The 26,892-nt window shown below is 39.3% G+C and overlaps 1 protein-coding gene across 5 annotated transcripts; it reads right to left on the minus strand.

The window, feature by feature from the left end:
• Window positions 1–11,516: 11,516 nt before the first annotated feature.
• LOC107767575 (uncharacterized) lies at window positions 11,517–26,433 on the minus strand. Of its 5 annotated transcripts, none has more exons than XM_075249897.1 (6): window positions 26,000–26,433; window positions 25,075–25,115; window positions 23,661–23,791; window positions 23,449–23,580; window positions 22,696–23,377; window positions 21,634–22,608 (listed from the first exon to the last, which is right to left on the minus strand). In XM_075249897.1, exons 5-6 carry the CDS (start codon window positions 23,104–23,106, stop codon window positions 22,510–22,512), a joined length of 510 nt encoding a protein of 169 aa, XP_075105998.1. In that variant the 5' UTR covers window positions 23,107–23,377; window positions 23,449–23,580; window positions 23,661–23,791; window positions 25,075–25,115; window positions 26,000–26,433; the 3' UTR covers window positions 21,634–22,509. The 5 variants fall into 5 exon arrangements, 3 of the variants coding, with proteins under 3 accessions (XP_016442101.1, XP_075105998.1, XP_075105997.1); XM_075249896.1 differs by having other exon boundaries at window positions 23,661–23,813; window positions 26,000–26,386; XM_016586615.2 differs by lacking the exons at window positions 21,634–22,608; window positions 22,696–23,377; window positions 23,449–23,580; window positions 23,661–23,791 and adding an exon at window positions 11,517–11,993 and having other exon boundaries at window positions 26,000–26,386.
• Window positions 26,434–26,892: the final 459 nt, after the last annotated feature.

A 26,892-nucleotide genomic window follows, 5' to 3' on the forward strand; every position in this document is an offset into this window, starting at 1 on the left:
TGAAGAGACCATTGTGTATCATTGATGATGTTCTTGTCGGGGTGGACAAATTTATCTTGCCAGCTGATTTTGTGATCTTGGATTGTGAGGTAGATTATGAGGTTCCAATCATATTGGGATGATCTTTCCTTGCATGGGAACTCACCTTCCGAGTGGGTGATGATAAAGTGGTCTTTCATGTGTGCAAGTCAATGAAGCATCCCAACAGTTCTGAAGTGTGCTCTTTTATGGACCTTATCACGTCAGTGATAGTTGGTGATACTAGTGCAATGATCAATGTGGAGGACCCTCTAGAGGTAGTATTGTTGAATCTTGATGTACATGAGGATGAAGGCCGAGTGGAGTGTGTGAAAGCTTTGCATGGAATGGGCTCTTACTCTTACGAGCCTAGGAAACTCTCTTTGGATCTTGAGAATAGGTAGACTCCACCAACAAAACCTTCAATCGAGGAACCTTTGGTGTTGGAGTTGAAGTCGTTACCTCCACACCTCAAGTATGAATTCTTAGGCCCTAATTCAACTTTTCTAGTTATTCTTTCCTTTTGTATTACTAACATGCAGGTTGATGCCATATTGGCAGTTCTTCAAAAGCAGAAGAAGGCAATTGGATGGACCTTAGCTAATATTCAGGGGATAAGCCCCGCATTCTGTATGCATAAGATTATTTTGGAAGATGATGCAAAGCCTTCCTTGGAACATCAAAGGAGGTTGAACGAGGCAATACAAGAAGTTGTGAAAAATGAGGTGATCAAGTGGTTAGATGTCGGGGTTGTGTACCCCATCTCTGATAGCTCTTGGACTTCGCCGGTGCAATGTGTGCCAAAGAAGGGTGATGTGACCATGGTTACCAATGCACAAAATGAGTTGATTCCTACTAGGATCGTCACCGGGTGGAGGGTATGCATGGACTACCGCAAATTGAATAAAGTGACCCGCAAGGATCACTTTCCATTGCCTTTTCTTTATCAAATATTAGATCGACTTGCTGGGCGTGCCTTCTACTATTTCTTGGATGGGTATTCTGGGTACAACCAAATTTTGATTGCTCCGGAAGATCAGGAGAAGACCACCTTCACTTGTCCATATGTCACCTTTGCCTTTTCTAGGATGCCTTTTGGGTTGTGTAATGCATCGACTACATTTCGGCGGTGTATGATGGCCATTTTCACTGATATGGTAGAAGATATTTCGGAGGTGTTCATGGACGACTTTAGTGTTGTGGGTGACTCGTTTGATGAATGTTTGAAAAATCTTGATAGAGTGTTGGCCTGTTGTGAAGAAACCAATCTTGTTCTTAATTGGGAGAAATGCCACTTCATGGTTGAGGAGGGCATAGTCTTGGGCATAAAATTTCAAAGCATGGTCAAAGCAAAAATTGATGTGATTTCAAGGCTCCCTCCTCCTACTTCTGTTAAGGGAGTTAGAAGTTTTCTTGGGCATGCAGGGTTCTATCAGAGATCTATCAATGACTTTTCGAAGTGAATCCCTTATGCAAGTTATTGGAAAAAGATGCCAAGTTTGTATTTGATGAGAGATGTATGCAAGCTTTTGAACTTCTCAAGCACAAGTTAACCACCACTCCTATTATTACCGCACCCAATTGGAGCTTGCCTTTCGAGCTTATGTGTGACGCGAGCGATGTTGCGGTTGGGGCAGTCTTCGGTCAAAGAGTGAACAAAATGTTTCATCCTATGTATTATGCGAGCAAGACAATGAATAATGCTCAAGTGAACTATACGGTGACTGAGAAAGAGCTTTTGGCTATTGTGTTCACAATGGAGAAATTTCGGTCGTATCTCATGGGTACCAAGGTCATAGTTCATACCGATCATGTTGCACTCCGGTACTTGATGACGAAGAAGGATTCCAAAGCTATACTAATGCGATGGGTCTTGTTACTTCAAGAGTTTGATTTGGAGATTATGGACCGGAAGGGTAGTGAAAACCAAGTGGCGGACCACTTGTCCCTCTTGGAAGAGGAGGGAAGGCCCCGTGATGGCCTAAAGATCAATGATTCATTTCTCGATGAGGAACTCCTTTTGGTGTCGGTGAATGGTATGCCATGGTTTGCGGACGTTTCTAATTTTCTTGTGATAGGTATAATCCTGTGTGATCTCTCTTCTAAGCAAAGGAAGAAGCTCAAACGGGATAGTTTGGACTTCTATTGGGATGAGCCGTACTTGTTCAAGATCTGCACAGATGGTGTGATCCGAAGGAGGAGCAATTGAGTTTCTTAGAGGCTTTTCATTCCTCTCCCTGTGGTGGTCATCATGGCGGGGAGAGGACTGCTTCAAAAGTTCTTAGTTGTGGGTTTTATTGTCCAACTTTGTACAAAGATGCAAGTGAACTTGTGAAGAGCTGCGACGAATGTCAAAGAGCGGGTGGAATTTCGAAGAAATGTGAGATGCCTCTCAATACTATTCTTGAAGTGGATATTTTTGATGTATGGGGCATTGATTTTATGGGCCCGTTTGTTAGCTCGTGGTGGGAACACATACATTCTTGTGGCGGTTGACTATGTTTCAAAGTTGGTTGAAGCCGTGGCTTTACCTAACAATGAGGCCCGGAGTGTTGTTGCATTTCTCAAGAAGAGCATTTTTACAAGGTTTGGCACTCCTCGTGCAATCATAAGTGATTGGGGGGTCTCATTTTTGTAATAGAGCTTTTGGCACTTTGCTTGCAAAGTATGGTGTCAATCACAAAGTTTCTACTCCTTATCATCCTCAGGCAAGTGGCCAAGTTGAAGTATCAAACAGGGAAATCAAGATTATATTGTCAAAGACGATCAATACAAATATGACTGATTGGTCAAAGAAGTTGGATGATGCTCTATGGGCTTATAGGACTACTTACAAGACTCCGATTGGTATGTCTCCGTATCGGTTGGTGTTTGGGAAGGCTTGCCATCTACCGATTGAGTTAGAGAACAAGGCCATGTGGGCTTTAAAGAAGCTGAATCTTGAATGGGATATGGCAGCAAATCTTCGTGTGGAGCATCTTAATAAACTTGATGAATTCCGTTTCCATGCCTACTCTAGTTCGTCCTTGTACAAGGACAAGATGAAGTACCTTCATGATAAATATGCTCGTGGCAAGGAGTTCAAAGTGGATGATTTGGTTCTCTTGTTCAATTCTTGGTTACGTCTGTTTTCGGGAAAGCTTAAGTCGAAATGGAGTGGACCTTTTGAAGTGATGTTTGTGACTCCGTTTGGTGCGCTTGACTTGAAGAACAAAAATGGGGAGGTTTTCAGAGTTAATGGGCACAAGGTCAAGCACTACATGGGCAAAATTGATGACAGCCACGTGGTGGCACTGCTCCATCTAAAGTGATTTGATAGTAACCTGCGTCGTGACGCGACGTTAAATCAGGCGCTTCTTGGGAGGCAACTCATGTGTCTTTTTTTTCTTTGATTTTCTTTGTAGTATAGGATTTGTTTTTGGATTAATTGGTTGTGAAATGTGTGTAGGATTGTTTCGATGCATTGCAAGACCAAGTTGGGAAAAAATGTGCACTCTCTGAAGTTTGCACTGCGGCCGCATTGCATTTTTTGCGGCCGCAAAGGCCTTAGTGCGGGGGCAACATTTCAATGCGGTCCGCAAAGTGGATTGGTTAAAAAGGAGGGGTCTCTGAAGTTTGCCACTGCGACCGCAATGCATTTTGTGCGGTCCGCAGTGGACCACTGCGGTCGCGAAGCATTTCTTGCCGTCCGCAGTGGACATCTCCCCAATCTTCTGACTTGTGAGTACCATGGACCTCGGTGGGTAGGTAGAGTGGGCCCTAAGTCCTTTTTCTATAAATAGGACCTGAGGCCTTCATTTTAAACTTTTTACTCTTTTGCACACTAAATAGAAAAATCACTGTTCATCACGCCTAGTTGTACGAATTCAATTGCTGAGTCTCTTTCATCTGCATTGCATCTCATTTCTGGTACTTTTAATCTTTCCCTAGCTTTTAAATGTGTTTTATTTTCTTTTAAATTGTTAGTTCTACATTTCTTCTCCCCTTTTTCTTTAATTTTTTAGCTTAAGGTTTCATAAGTTATTTAGATTAGGACTAATTAGTTAAAAATACTGATTGAACAATTAAGGGATCAATAATAGGTGAAAATTAGACTAAAAATATGAATAAAATTGAAACCCTAGGTTGGTGTTGCTGGGTATAAATTACCGCGGTCTGTGGTGGATTTATTACGGTTTGTGGTGCTTCTCCGCTGTTCGCAATGCCATTTTGTGCGGACCGCAGTGGTGAAACTTCTGAAAGTTTAGAATTGAGGACCGTGACCACATTGGATTTTCTGTGGTCCGCGGTGCCTTAGTGCGGACTGCGGTATCATTTTGTGCGGTCTGCGGTGGCCTTTATCAGAGAGTGGGTAGTCTGACCCCACCTCAATGCGGACCGTGGTGCTATTTTGTGGGGTCCACGGTGGTCCCTTTGAGGTCGCATTGCATTTTGTGCGGACCGCAGTCAGTTGTTTCCAACTATTTTCTTCTGTTTCCTGCAATTATGTCTTTCACTGATTCTTCTGATACTAACAAGCTTCAACTGAATGATTCCTTGCAGATAATGGTGAAATCACGAGGCGAAAGTGATAAACAGAAAGGCAAAGGAGAGTCCTCTCGGGGTAGGGGACGAGGCATGATCAGATTGACCCCAAAAGCTCGGCAGACAATCAAAGATACCAGAAAATCAATAAGGGCTACAGATAGAGCTACTTCCCATTCGGGAAGTGAGTATGTGCCCTCCCGAGAGGCATCTGACTCCGACTCCGTGCCAGAATATGTGCCTGACTGGCCGGAGAGGCCTAGATTAAGAGATATACCTCCGGGCACTCCTACTGCTCAAGCTTCAGTTGCTATAGAAGAAGAAGGAGGGGGTGAGCCCCAAGTAGGAGGGGTGGCAAGAACCAGAAAACCAGAAGCGTGGAAAGATAGATTTGTGAGTGAAGTGTCATACCATAAGTTCATAGAATGGTGGCCCGATAGAAAGTTGATACCTAAGCAAAAATTCATTACAAAAGAACTTTTGCCTCACAACCCCAATGTGCTGAGGTAGTTCAGAGAGAGAGCATGCTGGGACTATTTCATAGGCCACGTGGAGAATGCCAATGAGCACTTAGTCAAGGAGTTCTACACTATTGTTGCCCACATAAAAAAGGGCACGACAGTGACTAAGGTGCAAAATTTGAAAATAAAGTTTGATGGAAAAACGATCAATGACTACCTGGGCTTCCCGGAGGAGGATGAGACATTGTACTTAGAGAAGGTAGCTTTGGGGGAGGATGCCCATCCGCGGTTAGCAGAGTACTTGGCAATCCCAGGTACCACCCCATCATGGTTGACAGCGGGAGTCAAAATTTTGAGGAGAACCCTGAACTTCGAGGCGAAAGGGTGGGAAACATTTATGGCCAGCAAGCTAGACCCCACTACTCACGAGAACTCTCTTCCTATCTCCCGGACTATTCTGGTGGCATCTATCATGGCGGGGTACCCAATCAACATCGGGAATGTTATGTGCAAGGTGATTACACGGGTGGTGAACGAAGGTGATAGATCCTACCCCTTCCCAAATTTCCTGATTATGTACTTTAAGGATCAAGATGTAGAAAATAGGATATTTGATGTGAAGGTGAAGCCAAAGGCACCCTTTTCCTGGTACAGCCTACAGGGTGATGACAACCCCAAAGGCAATAATCCCAAGGGCAAATCCACTGCTTCTACTAGCCAGTATGAAAAGTCGGTAGTAGTGGCTCCTACTCAGCCTCCTTTAGCTACCCTAGATATGGCCCCAGGACCCTCCACTTCTACAGTTCCAGATATCCCCTCATCCGCATCATACCCTTTGACTGCCCATCGCTTGAGCTAGACCCTTGCCAATATCAACAACTGGATGCAGGCAGCCACTTCTAATTTGTCTGTACTTTCTACCTCGGTGGCAGCTCAGTCGATACCCCCTCAGCTACAGGTCCCACAGACAGTGGAGGACACTCTCAAGGAGCTTCTGGAAAACCAGAAGAAGCTCCTGGAGAACTAACAATTAATATTGAACGTTGTGGGTTAACCAAAGAAACAAAGAAATTGAGAAAGACTAGGGCATCCAAGGAGTCGGTGAAAGAGTTGAGGGTGGAGGTGGAGAAATTGAAGGTTGATCACTTGCCTTTGGACCTTTTATTGCATGACTCGGCTCCAGTAGCCCATCCTGAGCCAGAGCAGGAGACAGAGAGGCCAACAAAGAGGTAGAGGGTAATTCCCCATGCTGATGATGTTGTGATAGAGTTGGAGGAGCCGCATGGAGGTTTCGCTAGCCAGGCTCCGGCCCTAGTGCAGGCCCAGGACCCAGTATAGGCCCAGGTCCGATGGAGACACAGGTTACAAGGATCCAGTCATAGGTTCCCGAGCAGTCCGAGGACCCAGGGACCCAGACTCATGATCCTATGCAGATAGAGGGCCAATAGGGAGTTTCTCTTTACTTTCCCTCCTTTATTGTTCTTATTTTGGTTAGTTAGCATTGAGGACAATGCTAGCTCTCATTTGAGGGGGTAGGCCCTATTTTGGATGATTTGGGTTGTATATATGACATTACTTTCTTTTTATTATGCTTTCTTTTTACTTTTGGTATGTACATAATTTTACCATTTTAGTTCACTTTTCGTACTTTGCAACTTTGTTCTGTATATAAAGTTACATTCTGATGTATATATTTTTCCCCCTTATGTATATTCATCTAAATCCCCTCTTGTACGTATTTATTCTACTTTCCGCATTTTTTCTTTCATAGCTTCTTATTTCATTTTGATAGCTTCTTATTTTGAGTTTTGCGTTCAACAAGCCTTTAGTTTTCTTAATGTCACAGTTCTTTCCAAAGGTGGAATTTGTGTGAACCAGGTGGCTCTTCCCAATGATACCTTCTTAAGGGTTTGAGTCTATTTTTGTTTGCTTTTTGTGTAAATAGTAGCTAGTTAGTAAGGGTGCCTCAAGCAAAGCTTCACTTGGGCCTAACACATTTGCCTTTGATCCTATGGTCAAAAATAAATTGTTGTGTATAGGATGGTGAAAGTTGTGACCTTGAGACTCTTGTGTTGGCCGATAATCATCAAGTGGTTTTTTGGGACCATTCGTATTGCTCAAATCTTAGCTAAGGTTGTTGTGGGCCCCCAACTCTGTCTCTTTAGAAATCATATAGCTTGTGTGGTAAGAATTTGAATTGTAAGTCCAAGTCCTATGCCATTAGTCTAGAACTTGCCCTGAATGTTTGTCTAGGCGAAATTCTAAGTGTAGTTTGACTTGAGATGTGATTATAGGCTCTCCTTGATCCGAATGATGTCTTGAAAACTTCCATAGCCTACCAATGATAATATCACTAGTCAACCCTTTTGAGCCATAGACCTTTTTCTTTCAAAAAGCCACGATACAAGCCTTTACCTATTCTAAAAATACCTTCTTTTGGCACCCGATCTTTCCTTAGCACAAGGCAAAAGCATAAGTTTGGGGGAAGAGACAAGGAATGCAACAAAGTGGTAAAAAGTACAAAATGAAGAAAAGGAAAGACAATAAAAAAGAAAGAAAATCAAAAAGTCAAAAAGAATGATCAATGTAGAAAAAAAAAGGGATTCAATAAAAGTAAAGAGATGAAAGGTGTGGAAAGTTGAGAAAGGAGAACAAGAAAGAGTGACAGTGTGTCTCTCTAACCCCTAAGAAAGAAGTTAAATGACTCAAAAAGTTAAGAGAATGTGTGCCAAAATGAAGCAAATGAAGTGCTTAAGGGAAGATGGAACCTACCTAGACCAAATATTTCCTACCCTGAACTAAAAGCCTTCACTATATCTCCACAAAAGCCCTATATGATCTTGAGTTGAATGAGGCTTACATTAGTGATGACTCACATAAGGGGCAAGTTTATGGTACTTAGAGCCGGATTTGTGACCTTTCTCTGAGAGAGATGAGTGTGTTTTCCACAATCCTCGTTCTGAGTGCTACAATCTAAAAGTGAGGTTTGCTTAGGGAGAGTTGAGGAGTATGAGTTTGGGTTTCACAATGACCAAAGTAGTAGAAAGAGTTCTTTGATGGGTTAAGCCAACTCTTGACGCTCTTGTGTCTCACTAAAACCATGGTGCTACGAAGGTCGAATGTTGTTAATAATTCATTTGAATTGAGGGCAATTGTTAGTCTCAATTGATACTAGATGAGGTCACTTTAGGTCAGCTGAATTTTCTTGGATTTACTCTTAAGAGGTGAGTCTTATTTTGTTTGCTTGAGGACAAGCAAAAACTAAAGTTTGGGGGAGTTGATAACTAGGGATTCTAGTTCATTTTACACTCTATTTTACTTGAGTTTTGATTAAAAATATATACAAAATGGTCCCAAAGGCTTACATGTTGTACTTGTTTGCAGGGTTTGGTCAAAAAGGTGACAATTAGTCAAAACCAGCTCAAAAAGGAGTGAAACATGCACAAGTACCAAGAACAAGTCCAAGCACAATTGTAATAGATCCACTGCGGCCGCATTCCATTTAGTGCGGTCCGCAGTGAGGAGATTCAGAGAGGTGCATATTTTGGAAACTCAAGCATTGCGGCCGCAAACCATTTTGTACGGACCGCAATGGCCTCACCGCGGCCGCAATCGAGTTTGTGTGGTCGGCAAAGATGGGGGTTCAGAGAGTTGGGAGTTTGGAGATTAAGGCCAATGCGGTCCGCGGTCCTTTTTGTGCGGACCGTAGTTGAAGCCGCCGCGGTGCATTTTATGCGGCCTGCAGTGGCCAGATTCAGAGAATGATCAATTAAGCCCATAAGTCTCATTGCGGTCCACGATGCATTTTGTGTGGACCGCACTACCTCGTCAGGGGTATTTTTGTCCAGAAAATTTGGCCTAGTATAAATACTTTCTTTTCATATTTTTAGGACATCGTTTGTAATCTAACTTTCAGCTAAGCACGTGAACGGTGGTTATTGACTATTTTGAGTAATTTTATAGTGGGTTTATCATTGAATCTTCAATTATTACCTTGTAATTAAATCTTATGGGTTATTCTTCATCTATTTATCAGTTTTCTTTCATTATTATGAGTAGCTAGACCCATTAGCTAGGGTTGTGGCTCAAGCCTAGTGTGGGTATTTGATGGGTCTTTTGATTTAAGGCTTAGATGTTTATGGGTAGTTAATATTTGGATTGGTTTGTATTTTCATGTTGAATTAGTGGTTGCAAACACTAATTTGTGGAGGTGTGATAGGTTCTTCTTGAGAAAGAGATCTTGAGTCTAGGAAAATCAGTCCAACAAGGAATTGGGGTGTAATCAAGAGATTGATAGTCCCAATTAAAGGGTTAAACCTAGAGATAGTAATACCCGACTTGAGCCTATATTGCTTGCACAATTTTGACACCCAATTGGTCTTGAGAAAGTCAATTAGGGCAAAGTCACTCAAGCTACCGAGAGGTATAGAGTGAGTAATTTCGTGCATTGGCTATATCACAATCCCCAACATAACTTTTTTTCCTTAGGCTTTAGATCCCGTCAAGTATTCACCTAGGAGAAAGTCACTTCCCTAATGCCTCTTTAACTATTTAGAAAACCCTTCAAGCAATCATTCTTAGTTTAATTTAGCGTATCATTAGCATAAATATTAGAAGTAATATCCAACCAAAAGATGATTAGAAGAGTAATTAAGAGCACTACACTTCTCTAGTTTAGATAGGAATCCAATTACCACTTCTAAATCCCTGAGGATTCAATCCCGACCATCTCGGGTAAAAGCTGCTTCGACCACTCTCGCCACTCTGTAGTGGTGTAGGGTTGGCTCCGATCAAAAAGCTGAGTCCACAAACAAAGTTATTATTAATAACTTGAAGAAGAGACTAGAAGAATCAAAAGGCAAGTGGCCAGAAGTGTTACCGGGGGCACTATGGGCTTATCAAATGACAACAAAAACAAGTACGGGCGAAACTCCAATTTCACTTGTCTATGGCACTGAAGCCTTAATTCCAGTAGAAATAATTGAACCAAGTATGAGATACGCACATGCTACTTAGGAATCAAATTATTAAGAAATGCAAATGAATTTGGATTTACTAGAAGAAAGGAGAGAAGTAGCGCTAATAAGGATGGCGACTAAAAAATAGATGATTGAATGATATTACAACAAAAGCGGCTAATGCGGGAAAATTAAGTCCGAATTGGGAAGGGCCTTATAGGGTTTGAGGCATCACCGTAAAGGGAACATATGAGTTAGAAACCATGGATGGCAACATACTACCCTCAAATTGGAATGTTGTTCGTCTAAAGAAGTATTACTTCTAGACGAAGGAAGTACCCATGGTCAGGTATCACTCAGATATAATTTTATTTTATTCTTTTGAATTTTACTATCAATTTTAGATGATATACAAAATGCTAGCCGTACCAAATGATGATATTAAACCCGAAAGACGCGCGGAATACTAACTTATTCCCGGTCTAGGTTGCAACCTTTCTGATAGAAAAAGGGTTATGCAGTCATCATCTAAATGTATATCTCCGAGTCCTATTTGTATTTTCCTTTTTAGGGAATGGAACAAAAGTAAGGATCAATCCATTATTCAAGATTTCATACTTCGAAGCTCAAATACTGGGGGGACTATACATATAGATAAGGAAGCAAAAGAACCAAAAAGCTTGAATCAAAAACCTTGATAAGGTGTGAACTCACAAAAAGGATTCAAGATACATTCCATATTCTTACGCGTTTTAGGTTAAGGACAAAATTTAATCACGGGATAGTAAACCCAATTTTGTATCTGAAAATCTGCTACAAAGACAACAGTTGTGAAAGTATTGTACGAATAATAGAGAAAATGATGTACGAAATTTATTTGAAAGTTCAAAGGATAAAATTTCCTCAAATTATTTCTTTTTTGTCTACTTAGTCTTTCATATATTTACACTAATATGAAGATGAGTATCAATGTTGTTTACATAAAAGGTCCCTCTTTTATAAAACCCCGTATTTATCAAAGTAACAGATTACTAAAGTAACTTTAAATGCAAGGAAAAATCACAAATATCAAAGAGTAGAACAAAATGGTAAAAGTAACTGAAGCGCATATATATATATTAAGCGTTAGAAAAAATAGAGGTATTAGTTTGTCATTAAACCCCAAAACGAAGATAGGGATAACCAAAAAAATAACCTTCCCAAAAACAACAAACTTCCAAAAAGTTGTTAAGTTAAGCAAATATAAACAAAAAAGTAGGAAAAAACTAAGGAGAATCATCAACGGGAGAAGAAGAATTAACTTGAGAAGAAGAGGATTGAACATCAGCCTCACCGGGAACAAATCCATTTCCATCACCCTCAAAACCTTCGTCTTCAGGTGAGAAAAAGCTTTGACATTGCTGAGTTTTATTAATTGCTTCTTTAGCCTTAGCAATCTCAGCATTAAGGTTAAATCCCTCCTGGTTGGCTTCAATTAGAGTCTCGAGGCAAGTGTTTAAGAAAGCCCAGCTCACATCCAATGATAGTTTATCCTCGAGAATCTCATAATCCTTCTCATACTAGTCAATCTCAGCTCTTAGCTCTTTTTTTCTACTTCAGAGGCATTGTAAGCTATATTTAAAGGAGCGAGAAAACTTTCCAAGAATTGAATCTTATCAGTAGAGGCACTGAGATTAACCTGAGCTTGAGTAAGTGTTTAAACCAATTCTCCCTCATAAACCTCTTTTTGATTAAGAAGTTCCTTTAAACTCCTTATCTCTTCAGTTTCCTTGGAAAGTTGTTCAACAAAAAAGGACTCAAGTATATCCTTGTCCTTTCCAACCTGGCTAGAAGAAGTTTTTTCAATTGCTAATTCAGCAGCAATCACCCTCATTTGTTGCTCCAAAGCATTCTTTTCTTCTGCCAGAACCTCTTTTTCCAATTGAAGACCTTCGAATTGATCCTTCCAATTGTCAGCTTTGATGCGAAAATCTATAACTTGCTGCTCCGCCTGAGAAACTCTTTCAATAAGCTTTGTGCCAATCAAGTTGATCTGCAAAAAAACAGGAAGAGTTATGATTGAGAAAGAGAAAAGAAAGGAAATATAATTAAGCTTGTACCTTCATTGAAAAATGAACGATATCATTCATTAAAGTCAGTGAGCTATGGTTTTCTAACTTCTTATTCTCTACGGGGCCTAGCAGAGGCTTCAACCACGCATCAGCTTGACCAAATTTTCTTAGTAAGTTCCCACCTTTAGGAACCTCAACAACAACTCTTTTCATTATCATCATGTTGCTAGAAGGTCCAGTCTTTACATGGGAGGCAGCCACGAGAATAGCAGATGAAGTGGACGCAACCACGGGAGTAACAACAGGAGTAGCATCAGGTAAAGTTGGAAATTTCATCAAAAACTTCCATGGTTGTAGAAAAATTGGGTATTTGATTACAATGAAGCCTTTTGAGATATTTAAAAAAAGAAGGAGAAAGCTTACGTGAAAAGTTCCATTTCTCTAGGAAAGACATGTTTTCTTTGCCCACTAATCCACTAGTAGAAGCAGCAACAAAACAAGCATACCAGCCACAGTCCCTATCATCTTCAGTGCTAACCAAAACTCTTTTACTTCTAGCCATGAGAGTAACACACCTTCGTGAAATAGTTTGGAGGAGTATAGGTGAAGCAAGTGCCGAAAGGTAAAACGCAAGGAAACTAGTTCTACTAAATAACGAAGGCATGCAACAACCCTCCATACTATGGGTCCAATCTGGCCATGGCACATGTTGAAATAACGGTAGAATTCAAGGATTTTTGGATCAATAGGAGGTTTGAACCCGAAAGTGAAGGGGTAGGTATAGACAAAAGAAAAACAAGCATGATAGGAAGTAATTCTCTGGTTGGTACCAGGAACTAAAACTAGGAAATCTTGTTTCCAGTGACACTCTCTTCGAACCAGGGAAAGAAGACCAGTAGTGATCAAACTCGGGTAAAGGTCAGCAGAATTGAGGGAGGCCATGGAAGAAACTTGGTTCCTTATGGTTTCACGATTAGTTACAAAAGAAAATTCTTGAGGAACAATCTCTGCAACTGTGGGTTCACGTACAGGATTAGCTAAATCTCTATTCCTAGAAGATCTAGTGGTTAAAGGAGCCATAGGCCTAGAAGAAAATGGCTTAGTAGCACTACTCTGAGATGAAGAACCACAGTTAGATATTGAACCAAGACTTCGAAGCCTACCACCCCTCCTACTTTTAATGGGAGCATTAGAAGGAACAAACTCATTAACAATCACAACCTTACGAGGATCTGGGGAAGACATGATTGTCCAAAGAAATATAGAAGAAAGATGCAGAAAATGCAAAGAAGGAATAAGATAATGGATACTGAAGAAGGAAAACTCTAAGAAATCAAAAAAGAATGAAGAAATTTATAAGGAGACATGACCATTGTTAAAGATGGTCATTATGAAGCGTCATAATGGAACCATCACTTCTTGACTGATGCAGCCGCAGAAAACCCCTAAAAAGCACTAAAAACTGCAGAGCCAATCATTAGAAGCCACGTAGCATGGACATTAAATGGATATGATGCATGTTGCAACGATTCTGAAGAAGACATGATAACATTCGAAAAACGACAGTAGAGAATTCCCGCCATAAAAGCTTTCCACTTCCCGGATACTCAGTTGAGAATATTCAGAAAGTGGAGGGACTATCTGTATTGGTGGAAAAAAGGTATTACACATGGAATGTTAGTATGCTGACGAAGCATGACGCATGGAGCAGTGATATAATGACAAGTGGCATTCTCAATTAATAGAATTAATTGAACGAAAAAGGCACGTGAGAAAGACCCACGAGACAGTACAGAGAAGGGAACATGGCCTGACAGTTGTCAAAGAAGAGGCGAGGTCAGAATGAATAAGGATAAAAAAGAAGGAAAGATACATGAACCAGAAGTAAATAAGGAAGGGGAATCGGAATAGTTATAAGGCATTTATAGCAATAAATATGCAAGTTACGGCTATCTGTGGTAATGGGCAGTCAATACAATTAATGCCCATAAAGAATTCAAATTATGTGAGAAAACCGTTATGAATGTTCACTCCTATATAAGAATACATAATTTTATTTATAAGGACAGATTCCAAGTACTATTGAAATACATTTTATACTTCTCTGCTTTATCAATGCTTTCAGCCTTGATTTTAGGATTTGATTATCGTCTCATTCCTTATTTCTCTTTGTCAATATTCTCTATTGTTTTTATTATTTTCCTAAATATTATTGTGAAAGTGAAGTAAAACTTGGTCATCAGTAACCCGTTTAATATAGACTTTGACTGAAAAATCTATTTTTTGGTTAAACATTGTGGTCTAAAACCTGTCATATCACTTGTATGGCTATAAATGGTTCTTATTACGGAAATATTGAAAGATGTCAATCTTTTTGAAACGGGCTAATAAAAAAATAATGTCAAACCTTTTTAAATATATGGAGTAATAGGAACTGCACAACTTGTACCAAGAGTGGTATCTCCAGTAGTTTTTATTTGCACAATTTGCACCAAGAGTGCACAAACCTTTTTATTCCAAGTACTCTTGTAGCGTAATCCATAGTGATTTTATTTGAATAATTTTTAGATTGATATAATATCATATGCTAGGTCTTCTCGTGGCATCACCAGTAGTTTTTATATAGGTAGAAAATAAATATGACACGCGGGATTATGTGTGGCTGACAAGGCATAATACGTGAATCACTAAGAAGGTGACAGCTGGAATATTGCATTAGGAGATGCATGAGATACAAGAGGTACGAGCAAATCACTCACGAGATGAAGTGATGCAGTTGCTCGTATCTAAATCATTCAGTAAATATGGGTTGAATGAATCAAGACAGTAAGAAGGAGAGAATTCATGAACCTCTAATAAATGAGGAAGAAGAATTGGAGCCGCTTCAGAATCTCCATAAACCGTTACGATTGTCAATTATAACAGTTCATTAATGTCATTAATGTTCATAATGATTCGGCCATTAAAAGGAGAATTTCATTTGTATATAAGGGAAGAGAATTTCATTTGTAAAGACATCTGAGACAATATTGAAATATATACACTTTACTTTTCTGCTTTTCTCTATGTTGACATTGCAATCCGTTATTTCCTTACTTATTTTTGTTTTTTTCCTTTCATATAATTGAGAAAGTACGAAATTTCTTGGTTATCAGTAACCCGGGTTCTTCAAAAAATAGGCTTTGATCGAAAGATACATTTTTTGGTTAAACAAATTGGTTTCGTTACCGGGAATCTGATAATCTTTTCGCTTTCCAAATTTATTTTTCTATCAAATAATCATGTCGATTGCCAATGACAACAACCAACAAAACCACCTGAACCAACATAATCAACAAGAGAATGAAACTCTAATCCTATCACCTCAAAATTCTCCTCAACACTCCCAAGATGGGTCACCTCAAAAATCAGCATCACATACGAATAATCAACAAGGGGACAATCAAACTAATGAAGATGAATTGAAACAGGTAATTGCGGAACACATCAACAATGCTCTTCAAGCTTTCGTTAGTGGGTTACCAACTGTACCACAAACTCCACCACCAAACAACACCGCAACCATAAAGAACCCACGCTCGGGACTTGCTAATTCAGGCAGTGGAGGAACTCCCAGCGAATCTCGCAATGGAAGGTCAAGTACCCCAAATAATTCTGATTTACAAAGTTTAGTACTAACTTTGCAGAAGCAGATCGAGGAGCAGAATGATCGTATAGAGTGGATACCTGGTGTGCCACCTATGATTAAAGGAGTGGAAATTGATAAATATTCTCAACAGCCCTGGAAGCCAAGTGTCGCTCCCTTGCCGATTCCGTAAAAGTTTAAGATGCCCGATATTTCGAAGTATGGTGGAATAACCGACCTAGAGATCATGTAACTACATTTACAATTGGAGTGAAAGGCAACGATTTAACCAAGCAAGAAATTGAGTCGGTGCTGGTCAAAACATTTGGCGAAACCCTCACAATAGGAGCACTAACATGGTATTCTCTTTTATCGGAAAATTCTATTGATTCTTTTGTTGAGCTTGCAGATTCATTTATAAAAGCACACTCGGGAGCTCAAAAATTTGAAAAGAGGATGGAAGTCATTTTCAAAATAAAACAAGGAGATACGGAGCTACTCAGGGAATTTGTGAATAGATTTCAGCGTGAAAGAATGATGTTACCACGTATACCTGATAATTGGGTGGTCATGGCGTTTGCAAGTAACTTAAATGAAAAAAGCTCAGAATCCACGAAGAGACTCAAAGAAAGCTTACGAGATTTCCCTGCTACAACTTGGAATGATGTTTACAACAGGTATAGCTTGAAGCTGCGGATAGAAGAAGATACTATCACTCTATCACGGGGAGATGAAAGAACAAGTTCGAGGAGACTAGAAACTAACAAAAAGGCTCGGTAAGAACAGGTATGAACCTTACATGGGACCAGCAGGAAGGCATTCACATTCTAAACACGAGAATCCAAGGTACGGTTCTAGATCAAAGGATAGAGATGCGGGATACGCGGGATAGCAATGTTAATACAAAGGCAAAAATTGGTGATTATAGTTTCAATATTAGCACTTTTGAGTTGGTAGCTATTCTAAAGAGTATGGGAGATAAGGTGCGGTGGCCAAAAAAATGAGATCGAACCCTAGCAGAAGAAACCCAGATTCTGGTGCGAGTTTCATAGTGATCACGGTTATAAAACAGTAGATTTCAGATTGCTACAAGGTGAAATATAACACTTGTTAAAACAAGGTTATTTAACCGATTTGTTTACATAGATGGGTAAGCAAGCGTATATGAAGAATAGACAAGAGCCACCAAAACCTCGTCATCAAAAAGAACGGTTAATATGATAAACAGAGGAGAGGGGTCAATGGTGTGACATATATGGCTACAAAAAAGACATCAAAAGTCACAGTTACCCACGGAAAGCGAGTTCGCCAAGTTTTGGAAGAAGATAGCATAACGTTTGATGATGCAGATACAGATGGCGTGACGATCCCTCACAATAATGCACTGGTAATATCTTTATTTGTACATGATACTAATGTGAAATGAGTTTTGATTGATCCAGGTAGCTCTATAAATATCATTCTTTTAAGAGTGGTAGACGAGATGCAAGCCGATGATAAATTGGTACCCAAAGCACGTATCTTATCTAGATTTGACAATTCGAGCGTTATTACAAATGGGGAAATAGTGCTCACCACATTCGCATAAGGAGTAATCAAAGATACGAAATTTCAAGTGATAGATACGGACATGGCGTATAATATGATTATCGACGGACCTTGGATTCATGATATGGATGTTGTTCCGTCTACTTTACATCAGGTTATTAAGTTCCCTTCACAATGGGGAATTAGACAAATCCGTGGTGATCAGCAAGCTTCTAGAAGTATCAATTCAGTGGCGGATTCAAGCGTAAAGAACGATGTTTCAGACCAAAATATAGCAATTACAGAATTCAGTTGGGGATTTATCAACACAAACCTCAACTGGAGATGGGAAAACGGAAGTAGACTCAAGGCCCAATAACATTCAAGAGCCAGAAGTGAACGAAAACATCAAAACAACAATTGAAGAACTCAAAGTAGTGGTGTTGTTTATACATTGGCCGAATAGAAAAGCTCACATCGGAACCAACCTGAGCGCAGAGATGAAAGGTAAGTTAATTGAATTCTTAAAAGCTAACGCGGACTGCTTTACTTGGTCGCATTCAGATTTGACAGGTATACCACAGAAGGTGATGACCTATCAACTAAATGAAGATCCAACATATCCACCTGCCAAACAGAAGAAAAAGAAGCAAGGATCCTTCAAAAACCAGGTGATTCAGGATGAGGTACAAAAGCTTTTAAAAATCGGGTCCATCCGAGAGGTAAATATCCTAATTGGCTAGCTAACACTGTAGTGGTGCCAAAAAAGGGAAATGGCGGGTTTGTGTAGACTATACTGACTTGAATAAAGCTTGCCCTAAAGATTCTTTTCCTTTTCCGCACATAGATCAACTAATTGATACTACTGCAGGACATAAATTGTTGAGTTTTTTAGATGCTTATTCAGGATATAATCAGGTAAAAACGGATTCTTTAGATGAGGAAAAACTTCATTTATTACAGACAGGGGGACTTACTGTTATAAAGTCATGCTTTTCGACCTAAAGAATGTTGGATCCATGTAATAGAGGTTGGTAACAAAAATGTTACAAGAACACTTGGAAAACACCACATTGATGACATGCTAGTCAAGTCAACGTAGGCGGGGGATCACATCCAACATTTGTCAGATACATTTCAGATTGTCCGCAAATTCAATATGAAGTTAAATCCCGAAAAGTGTGCATTTGGTGTGTCTTCAGGTAAATTTTTAGGTTTCCTTGTTTCTAACTGAGGAATTGAAATAAAACCAGCACATATTAAAGCCATTAAAGAAATACCGGACATACTTACAAGCAAAAAAGAGGTACAGAGGTTGACATGTAGGATAGCAGCATTGCAAAGATTTATTTCTAAATCTTCGAAAAAGAGTTTTAAGTTCTTTTTAGTGTTGAAAAAGCAAAGCCAATTTGAGTGGACTGAGGAATGCCGACAAGCACTCAAAAATAAACGTACTTGTCAAAACCGCCGTTGTTGGCTAAGCCGAAGGATGAAGAAAGGCTACTCATCTATCTCGCTGTGTCAAAAATGGTGGTAAGTGCAGTGTTAGTTCGAGAAAACAAAGGTAAACAATCTCCAAAGTGAAGTGTTGGATGCTAAAATTTGATATCCTCATTTAGAAAAACTTGTTTTAGCACTAATCATGACATCTAGAAATTTGAGGCCTTATTTTCAATGTCACCCTATCTCTGTAGTGACCGCTTACCCCTTAAGAAATATATTGCGTAAGCAAGAACTATCAAGTAGATTAGTCAAGTGGGCTATAGAACTAAGTGAATATGATATCACATATCAAGCTAGAACTGCGATAAAATCACAGGTTTGAGTAGATTTCATGGTAGACTTCAGCCCAGGAATAGTACCAGAAGCAGAAAAGGAACTACAGGTATTCAACGGGTCTAATCCGGGTACATGAACCTTATTTACTTATGGCTCCTCGAATGTTAAAGGGGTTTGGGCATTGTTCAAATCCCACATTCCGGAGAAACTATAAGGCAGGCAATAAAGTGTCATCCCATTACTAACAATGAAGCAGAATATGAAGTTGTAATTGCAGATCTGCAATTGGCACGAGAGCTCGGAATAGTGCATATTATAATCAAGAGCGACTCGCAACTTGTAGTTAATCAAATGCATGGGACTTATATAGCTAGAGAGGCGAGGATTCAACAATATTTGGAAAAGGCACCAGACTTAATCAGACAATTCCAATCTTGGAAAATCGTGCAAATACCTAGGGAAGAAAATGCTGAAGCAAACGCGCTGGCTAATCTCGCATCCGTTGCAGAAGTGACAAATGAAGAAAATGCTTTTGTAATATATTTGTTTCATTCAGCACTCGCTTAGGACAAAAACGAGGTAAATTTCAATAATTTAACTTGGGATTGGAGAAACGAGATTGTTAATTTTTTGTAGTACGGGATTCTACCTGAAGATAAGAAAAAGGCTCAGGCACTTCGACGAAAAGTTGCCCCTTATTGTTTGGATCGTGGCAACCTATATCAAAAGATGTTTGGTGGACCTTTAGCGAGGTGTCTCAAACCTTCTCAAATAAAGTATGTGATGAGAAAAGTACACGAGGGACACTGTGAAAATCACGCAGGAGGAAGATCTTTGGTAAAACTCTAATTAGAACAGGATATTATTGGCCAAAAATGAAAGAAGATGCAGAAAGCTTTGTGGCCAAATGTGACAAATGCCAACGATATGGTAATAACATGCATCGCCCAGCAGAGTTATTACATCTAGTTATTTCACCATGGCCTTTTATGAAGTGGAAGATGGATATCGTAGGTTCACTACCACAAGCCAAAGGAAAGGTACGGGTTTTACTAGTACTAACCTATTATTTTACCAAGTGGGTACAAGTAGGTGCCTTCAAACAGGTGCTGGAAAAAGAAGTCAGGGACTTCATTTGGCGAAACATCATATGTCGGTTTGGAGTTCCAAAAGAAATCGTGTGTGATAATGGCCCGCAATTCATAGGTGCAAAAATCACAGAATTCTTTCAGAGTTAGCAGATTAAAAGGATAACTTCAACACCTTATCATCATGTGGCTAATGGACAAGCCGAATCTACAAACAAGGTTGTTATTAATAACTTGAAGAAAAGGTTAGAGGAGTCAAAAGGTAAGTGGCCAGAAGTATTACCAGGAGTTTTATGGGCTTACCGGACGACAACAAAAACAAGTACGGGAGAGACTCCATTCTCACTTGTGTATAGTGCTGAAGCCTTAATCCTAGTTGAAATAGGTGAACCAAGTACAAGATACACCCAAGTAACTGAAGAATCAAATGAGGAGGAGATGCGAATAAATCTCGATTTGCTTTGAAGAAAGGAGAGAAACAACTCTAATAAGGATGGCAGCGCAGAAGCAAATTATTGGGCGATATTACAATTGAAAAGCTCATCTTAGACACTTCAAGATTGGGGACTTTGTACTCAAAAAAGTTTTTCAATCATCAAAAGCGGCCAATGCAGAAAAATTAAGTCCAAATTGGGAAGGACCTTACAGGATTCGAGGTATTGCTGGAAAGGGTGCATATGAGTTAGAAACCATGGACGACAAAGTACTCCCATCAAATTGGAATGTTGTTCATTTGAAGAAGTATTACTTCTAAAGGAAGAAACCCCCGGTCAGGTATCATTTATGCAAGGTTTAGATTTTTTTTAATTATACTAATCATTTTAGATGATAGGCACAAAGCTAGCCCACACCAAATGATGATTTTAGACCTACAAGACACGCGAGATGCAAAATCATCCCCGGTCTGGGTTACAACCTTTCTAATGGAAATAAAAAGGGTTAAACAGTCATCATCTGAAAATATACCTTCGAGTCCCGTATGTATTTTCCTTTTCAGGAAATAGACCAAATGGAAGGAATAATCAAGTGCTCGAGATTTCATACTTCAAAGCTCTAACACTTAGGGGATTATAGGTAGCAGCCAAAAAAGACTACAAGTCAAAGAAGAAAGAAGACTAAAAGTCAGTTCAAGCCTGGATCAACCCAAAAATCAAAAGTCAAGAGCCAATCAAGAGCCAAGAAACAAGTCCGAATCAAAAACCTTTTGTATTAAGCTTTCATAAAGTGTAAACTCGCGGACATAAATTATAAGATCCTACGAGTACTAAGGTTAAAGGCAATGTTTAGTCATGGGTTGCAAAATATACCTTAGTATTTAGTGAAATATGTTATAAAGAAAACAGTTATGAAAGAGTTGTAGATGTTGTACAAAAAGTTGTTTGAATTATTTGAAAGTTCAAAAATACAAAACTTCCTTAAATTCTTTGAAGTATGTATTTTTCTACTTCTTTCATATGTTTACACCAATATGAAGTTGAGACATCTTCTTCATTAGTGTCGTTTATAAAAGGGCCCTCTATTATAAAAGTTTGTGTCTATTCAAAAATCACGAAATACTAAGGCATTTTTAAATGCAAATTAAAGAGTAGAACAGAAACTCAAACGAAATATTATATATTGAACCTGGCTAAAACTAAGTATAGACTTAGTTAAAACCAATGAATTTTGATAACAAACCCAAGAACAGACCAGGGGTAAAAACTTGCCAACTATTCCAAAAGTAAAAAAAAGTAACAAACTTCCCAACAAAAGTGCACAGAACACTATGGGGCAGGATCTAAAGCAGTACTATCAGCAACAAGAGAAGCAGAATTCAGCAAGGCATCATCAGCAACGGGAGATGATACAACTTGAGTAGAAGAGACTTGAACATCAACTTCACCAGGAGTAAGTTAATCACCTTCGGGAATGCCGACCTCATAGGAGGAAAAGTTCTGACGTTGCTGAGTTTATTCAATAATTTTCTTAGCTTTTGCAATCTCAGCAGTCAAGTCAAAACCTTTCTGGCTAGCCTCCATCAAAGTTTCGAGGCGCATATTCAAAAAAGCCCAGCTTACATCAAGAGGTGATTTATCTTCAAGGGCCTCGTAATCTTTCTCCCATTGCTCAATTTTAGCCTCAAACTCTTCTCTTTTAGTCAAAGAAGCATCATAAGAAGCCTTCAAAGGAGCGAATGTTTTCTCCAAGAACTGGACCTTGTCTGAACATGTACGGAGGTCTTCTTGAGCCTGAGTGAGCGTTTGACCAAGCTCTCCGGCATAAAACTCTTTCTGATTAAGCACTTATTTCAAACTCCTAATTTCTTCGGTAGCTTTAGAAAGCTGCTCTGCAAAGGAAGACTCAAGAATGTCTTTGTCCTTGCCCACTTGACTGGAAGAGGCTTTTTCAATTGCCAATTATGCTGCCATCACTTGCTACTTGTTGTTGCGAAGCAAACTTCTCCCCATCTAAAACTTCTTTTTCCAACTGAAGACTCTCTTACTGTTCCCTCCAGTTGTCTGCTTCCTTACGATAATCGTTGACCAACTGCTCAGTATTGACAATTCTCTTCATAAGCTCTGTGCCTGTCAAGTTGATCTATAAAAGAAAGGAAAGAAGTGATTATCAAACAAAGATTAAAAAAATCACGATGGAAGTAAAGGGAAAAAAAGCTAAGGCTTATACCTTCAAAGATGAATGAACAACATCATTCATCCATCTTAAAGAACTGTGGCTTTCCAACTTAGACTTCTGAACTAGGCCAATTAGAGGGTTTAGCCATATATCGGCTTGACCAGACGTTTTCAAAAGATTACCGTCCTCGGGGACTTCAATGGTAACTATTTTCATCATCCTATTGCTACTAGAAGAACCAATTTCAACACGAGAAGTGTTAGCAATAGGGATAGTTGAGGAAGTGAAAACATCCACGGGAGGAGTAGTAGTAGCAACGACAGGAGAAAAAACTTGAGAACCAATAGGAGCAGGCACTCGAAAGGAGGCGAGAGGTGCTTCTTCATAAACAAGGTCAAAATCTTCATTATCAAACCCACGGAAAAATAATTGATCGGTAGAGTCATGAGGTGCATCATTCATCTCTTCATCAGAGCTCGTTAAAATGACACTTTCAGGCTCATTCACAAGAACTGAATTTGGAGAGGGTTGGCTTCATCATCCGAAATAACGCGCCTCTTAGCCCGAGGCCTGCGCACCAAGGAACCCTCTTCTCATTCCTCTTCACCTTCAGAGCCATGAGCTCTCTCAGCTTTTCTCTTTGATGAAGAATTCAAAATCATTTCTTGAGCAAGAGACAAAGAAAGCCTTGATGAAGTAATAGACGCGGCATTGACACCTCGAATGGGAAATCCTAATAGAGAAAAAAGTTAGAAATTCCCAAGTACATACGAAAGAAAGGAAGAAAATTAAAGGGAATAATACCATGAATTTTCACTTTCCAGCCAAACCTATGAGAAAGGTATTTCCAAGACCTTCTCTCCATAGGAGCAACCGATAACAACTTCTCTACCCAAGCACGGAAGTCCGGTATTTCATCAAAAACTTTCATGGTTGCTAAAAAGAGAAAAAATATCCATGAGATCGTCAGTATCTTCCTCCCTCATAAAAGAAGAAAGATATAAAAGAAAACTTACGTGCAAAATTCTATTTTTTCGGAAAAGGCATGTTCTCCTCACCCACTAAATCACTTGTGGAAGCAGCAATGAAACAGGCATACCAACCACGATCCTTATCATCTTCAAGACTAACCAAAACCCTTTTGCTCCTGACAGAGAGAGTAAAAACCCCTGAATGGAACAACTTAGGGGAATAAAGATGAAGCAAGTGTTGAGAGGTGAAGGGTAAAGAGGCCAAATTAAATAGGTATCACAAACATGCAACGACTCCTCATACAATTAGGGCCAATTTGTCCTAAGCAAACGCTGAAGAAACGACAAAATTCTGTGATAGCTGGGTCAATAGGAGGTCTGAAACCTAAAGTAAAAGGATATGTGTAAACGAAAGAATAGCCAGCTAGGAACGAAGTTATCCTTGGTTTGGTCCAGGAACTAAAATTGGAAAATCAGGTTTCTAGTAGCATTCTCTTCACACAAGAGAAATCAATCCATCAGTAATCTAAGAAGGATAGACATCGGCACGATCATGGGAAGTCATAGAAGTAACTTAGTTTCTAATTGATTCACGATCAATGGAGAAAGAAAATTCTGCAGGAATAATTTCATCAACTGTTGGTAAGGGGCTCACTTGATTCCCTATTTCTGGTAGAAGATCTATGGGTTGAAGAAGCCCTTTTCCTAGACGAAGAAGGGGTAACAATGTTGGGTCGAGAAGTAGAACCCCAAACAGACAAAGACCCTTAGCAACGTAACCTACCGCCTCTTCTACTCCTAACATGAGCAGTTAAAGGGGGAAGTTCATCTTCAATTACTGTTCTGTGAGGGTTGGGGTTTGATGAAGACATGGATGCAAGAAAATAATGCGCACTGAAGAATAAGAACGATTAAAAGAAGAATACTGTAGATTGAAGGTTTTCGTAAAACTAAAGGCACGTGAGGTATTTATAAAAAGAGCCAACCATCATGTAAAGTGAGTCATGACGGAGACGTCATAATGAAACAGTCACTTCATGACTGACGTAGCTACAAAAAAGTCCTAAAAACCGCTAAAGAGTCGCAGACCTAATCGACAAAGGCCACGTGGCACATGCATTAAATGGAAGTGACATACGATGCGTTGGTTCTGAAGAATCCACAATGATACATGGGAAACGACAGCAAAAATTCTCGCCATAAATACATACCACTTCCCAAATATTCAATTACAGAATATTCGGCAAGTGGGGGAACTATCTGTATTAGTAGAAAATAAATATGACACGTAGATCACTAAGAAGGTGACAGCTGGAATATTGCTTTAGAAGATGCATGAGATACAAGAGGTACGAGCAAATCACTCACGAGATGAAAGGATGCAGTTGCTCATATCTAAATCATTTAGTAAATATGGGTTGAATGAATCAAGACAGTAAGAAGGGGAAGATTCACGAACCTCTAATGGATGAGGAAGAAGAATTGGAACCATTACAAAATCTGCATAAACAGTTATGATTGTCAATTATAACGGTGCATTAATGTCATTAATGTTCATAAAGATTCGGCCATAAAAGGGAGGAAACATTATACTTGTAAATTCCTATATAAGGGAAGAGAATTTGCAATCAGTTTCTCTATATTGACTTTGCAGTCAGTTATTTCTTTACTTATTCTTGTTATTTTCCTTTCATATAATTGAAAAATTACAAAATTTCTTGATTTTTAGTAACCTGAGTTCTTCTAAAAATAGGCTTTGATCGAAAGATATATTTTTGGGTTAAACAGTTTCATCCTTAGACAAAGAGTGTTAATCCATTTACACTTTAGAGATTGAGACTGATGGCCTGGACCTTCGCTACTGCTAGTTGTGCTATGTCTTTGGTTCATTACAATCAGGGGAAATTCTTGAAATGCATTAAGCACATGAACTCAACAAGAACACAAGAAAAGCAAACAAATTAATTAATGTAGCAGTAGCTGTAAAGTACAATATTACTCAGGTTTTGTGAGGGTAAATGCGAACAGGAAGCCCTTGAGCAGGTCTTGGAGTTGGAGCTAAGACAAGTTTCTCATCTGGTATCAGCTTCTCCCATCTAAACTTTGTTACTACATTGTGCATAAAAACAAGAGCCACCATTCGGAAATACTCATTTTCAGGGCACATTCGCGGCCCTCCTCCAAATGGAACAAACATATAAGGAGCCGGTCCATTCCCTTGAAACCTCGTAGGGTCAAATTTATCTGGATTCTGAAAGTAGTCTGGGTTTCTATGGGTGTCATCTGCTATCCAGTGTAATTGCATATATCACGAATCGAATTCTCAGCTTTATCAATACCATAAAATCTAGCTAAAAGAGAAAAACATTGATGTAGGAGCTTACCTTCCATCCCTTTGGGATCATGTAACCACCATATGTGATGTCTTCAGTAGCCTCTCTAAATGTCCATGTATTGGAGGTGCCAGCTGTTGGGATAAAATAAATAATCCCGCCCAGGAATAATATCCACAGCAAATAATAATAACACAAGAGAGTAACAATGACACCAAATATTTTAGCGGGATAAAATACAATATTCGAGTGTAGCAATATTACCACTATAATATTACAATTCATTAGTGTCAAGAGACTACTACAACTTTGAAAGAAATAACACTCTTTATATAAAACACCTCACTACAATATTACTACCACTCACTAGTTATCTCACAGACAACAATCTGTGGATTACTCTCTCTAACTTTTATTGTTTCTCTCTTATTTTGGTGTGATTCAAATGAAGAAACGAGACTGTTATTTATAGGAAAAGTTTCTTTGTTTTCAGTCAATTATGGCATGCTTTGAAAGTTTGTTTTCAGTCAATCATGTCATGCTTTGACAACTTGCACTTGTGCAAATTAATTGCATCAGAAATGTAGGCGCCTACCTTTACTTTTCTCTTATCCAATCACGTTTTTTTTTCTTTTTCATTTGTTATTTTTATTTAGGGACCCTACACCAGCCTCATCACTTCACTCGCAACATTCCACGAATATCTCATTTTCCTTAAATCCTCCCAATTTAGCAAATCATTTGCCCTTTTTGAGTTGGCTATTGCCATTTGCTCTGCTCCAAGTATATGCCCGGGTGGAATTAGTTAGCTTTGTGTCTGTGCCATTGAGGATTTGTTAACACGGAAATTTAGGCAAGTGATTTAAAGTAGTAAATGTTCATACCTTTGAGGACCTCAGAGTACAGATCAGGATAGTCAGCCATGTATTTCGTTATAATGGTTA

Source organism: Nicotiana tabacum, chromosome 3 (genome assembly GCF_000715075.1).
Source record: "Nicotiana tabacum cultivar K326 chromosome 3, ASM71507v2, whole genome shotgun sequence".
Classification (NCBI taxonomy): domain Eukaryota; kingdom Viridiplantae; phylum Streptophyta; class Magnoliopsida; order Solanales; family Solanaceae; genus Nicotiana; species Nicotiana tabacum.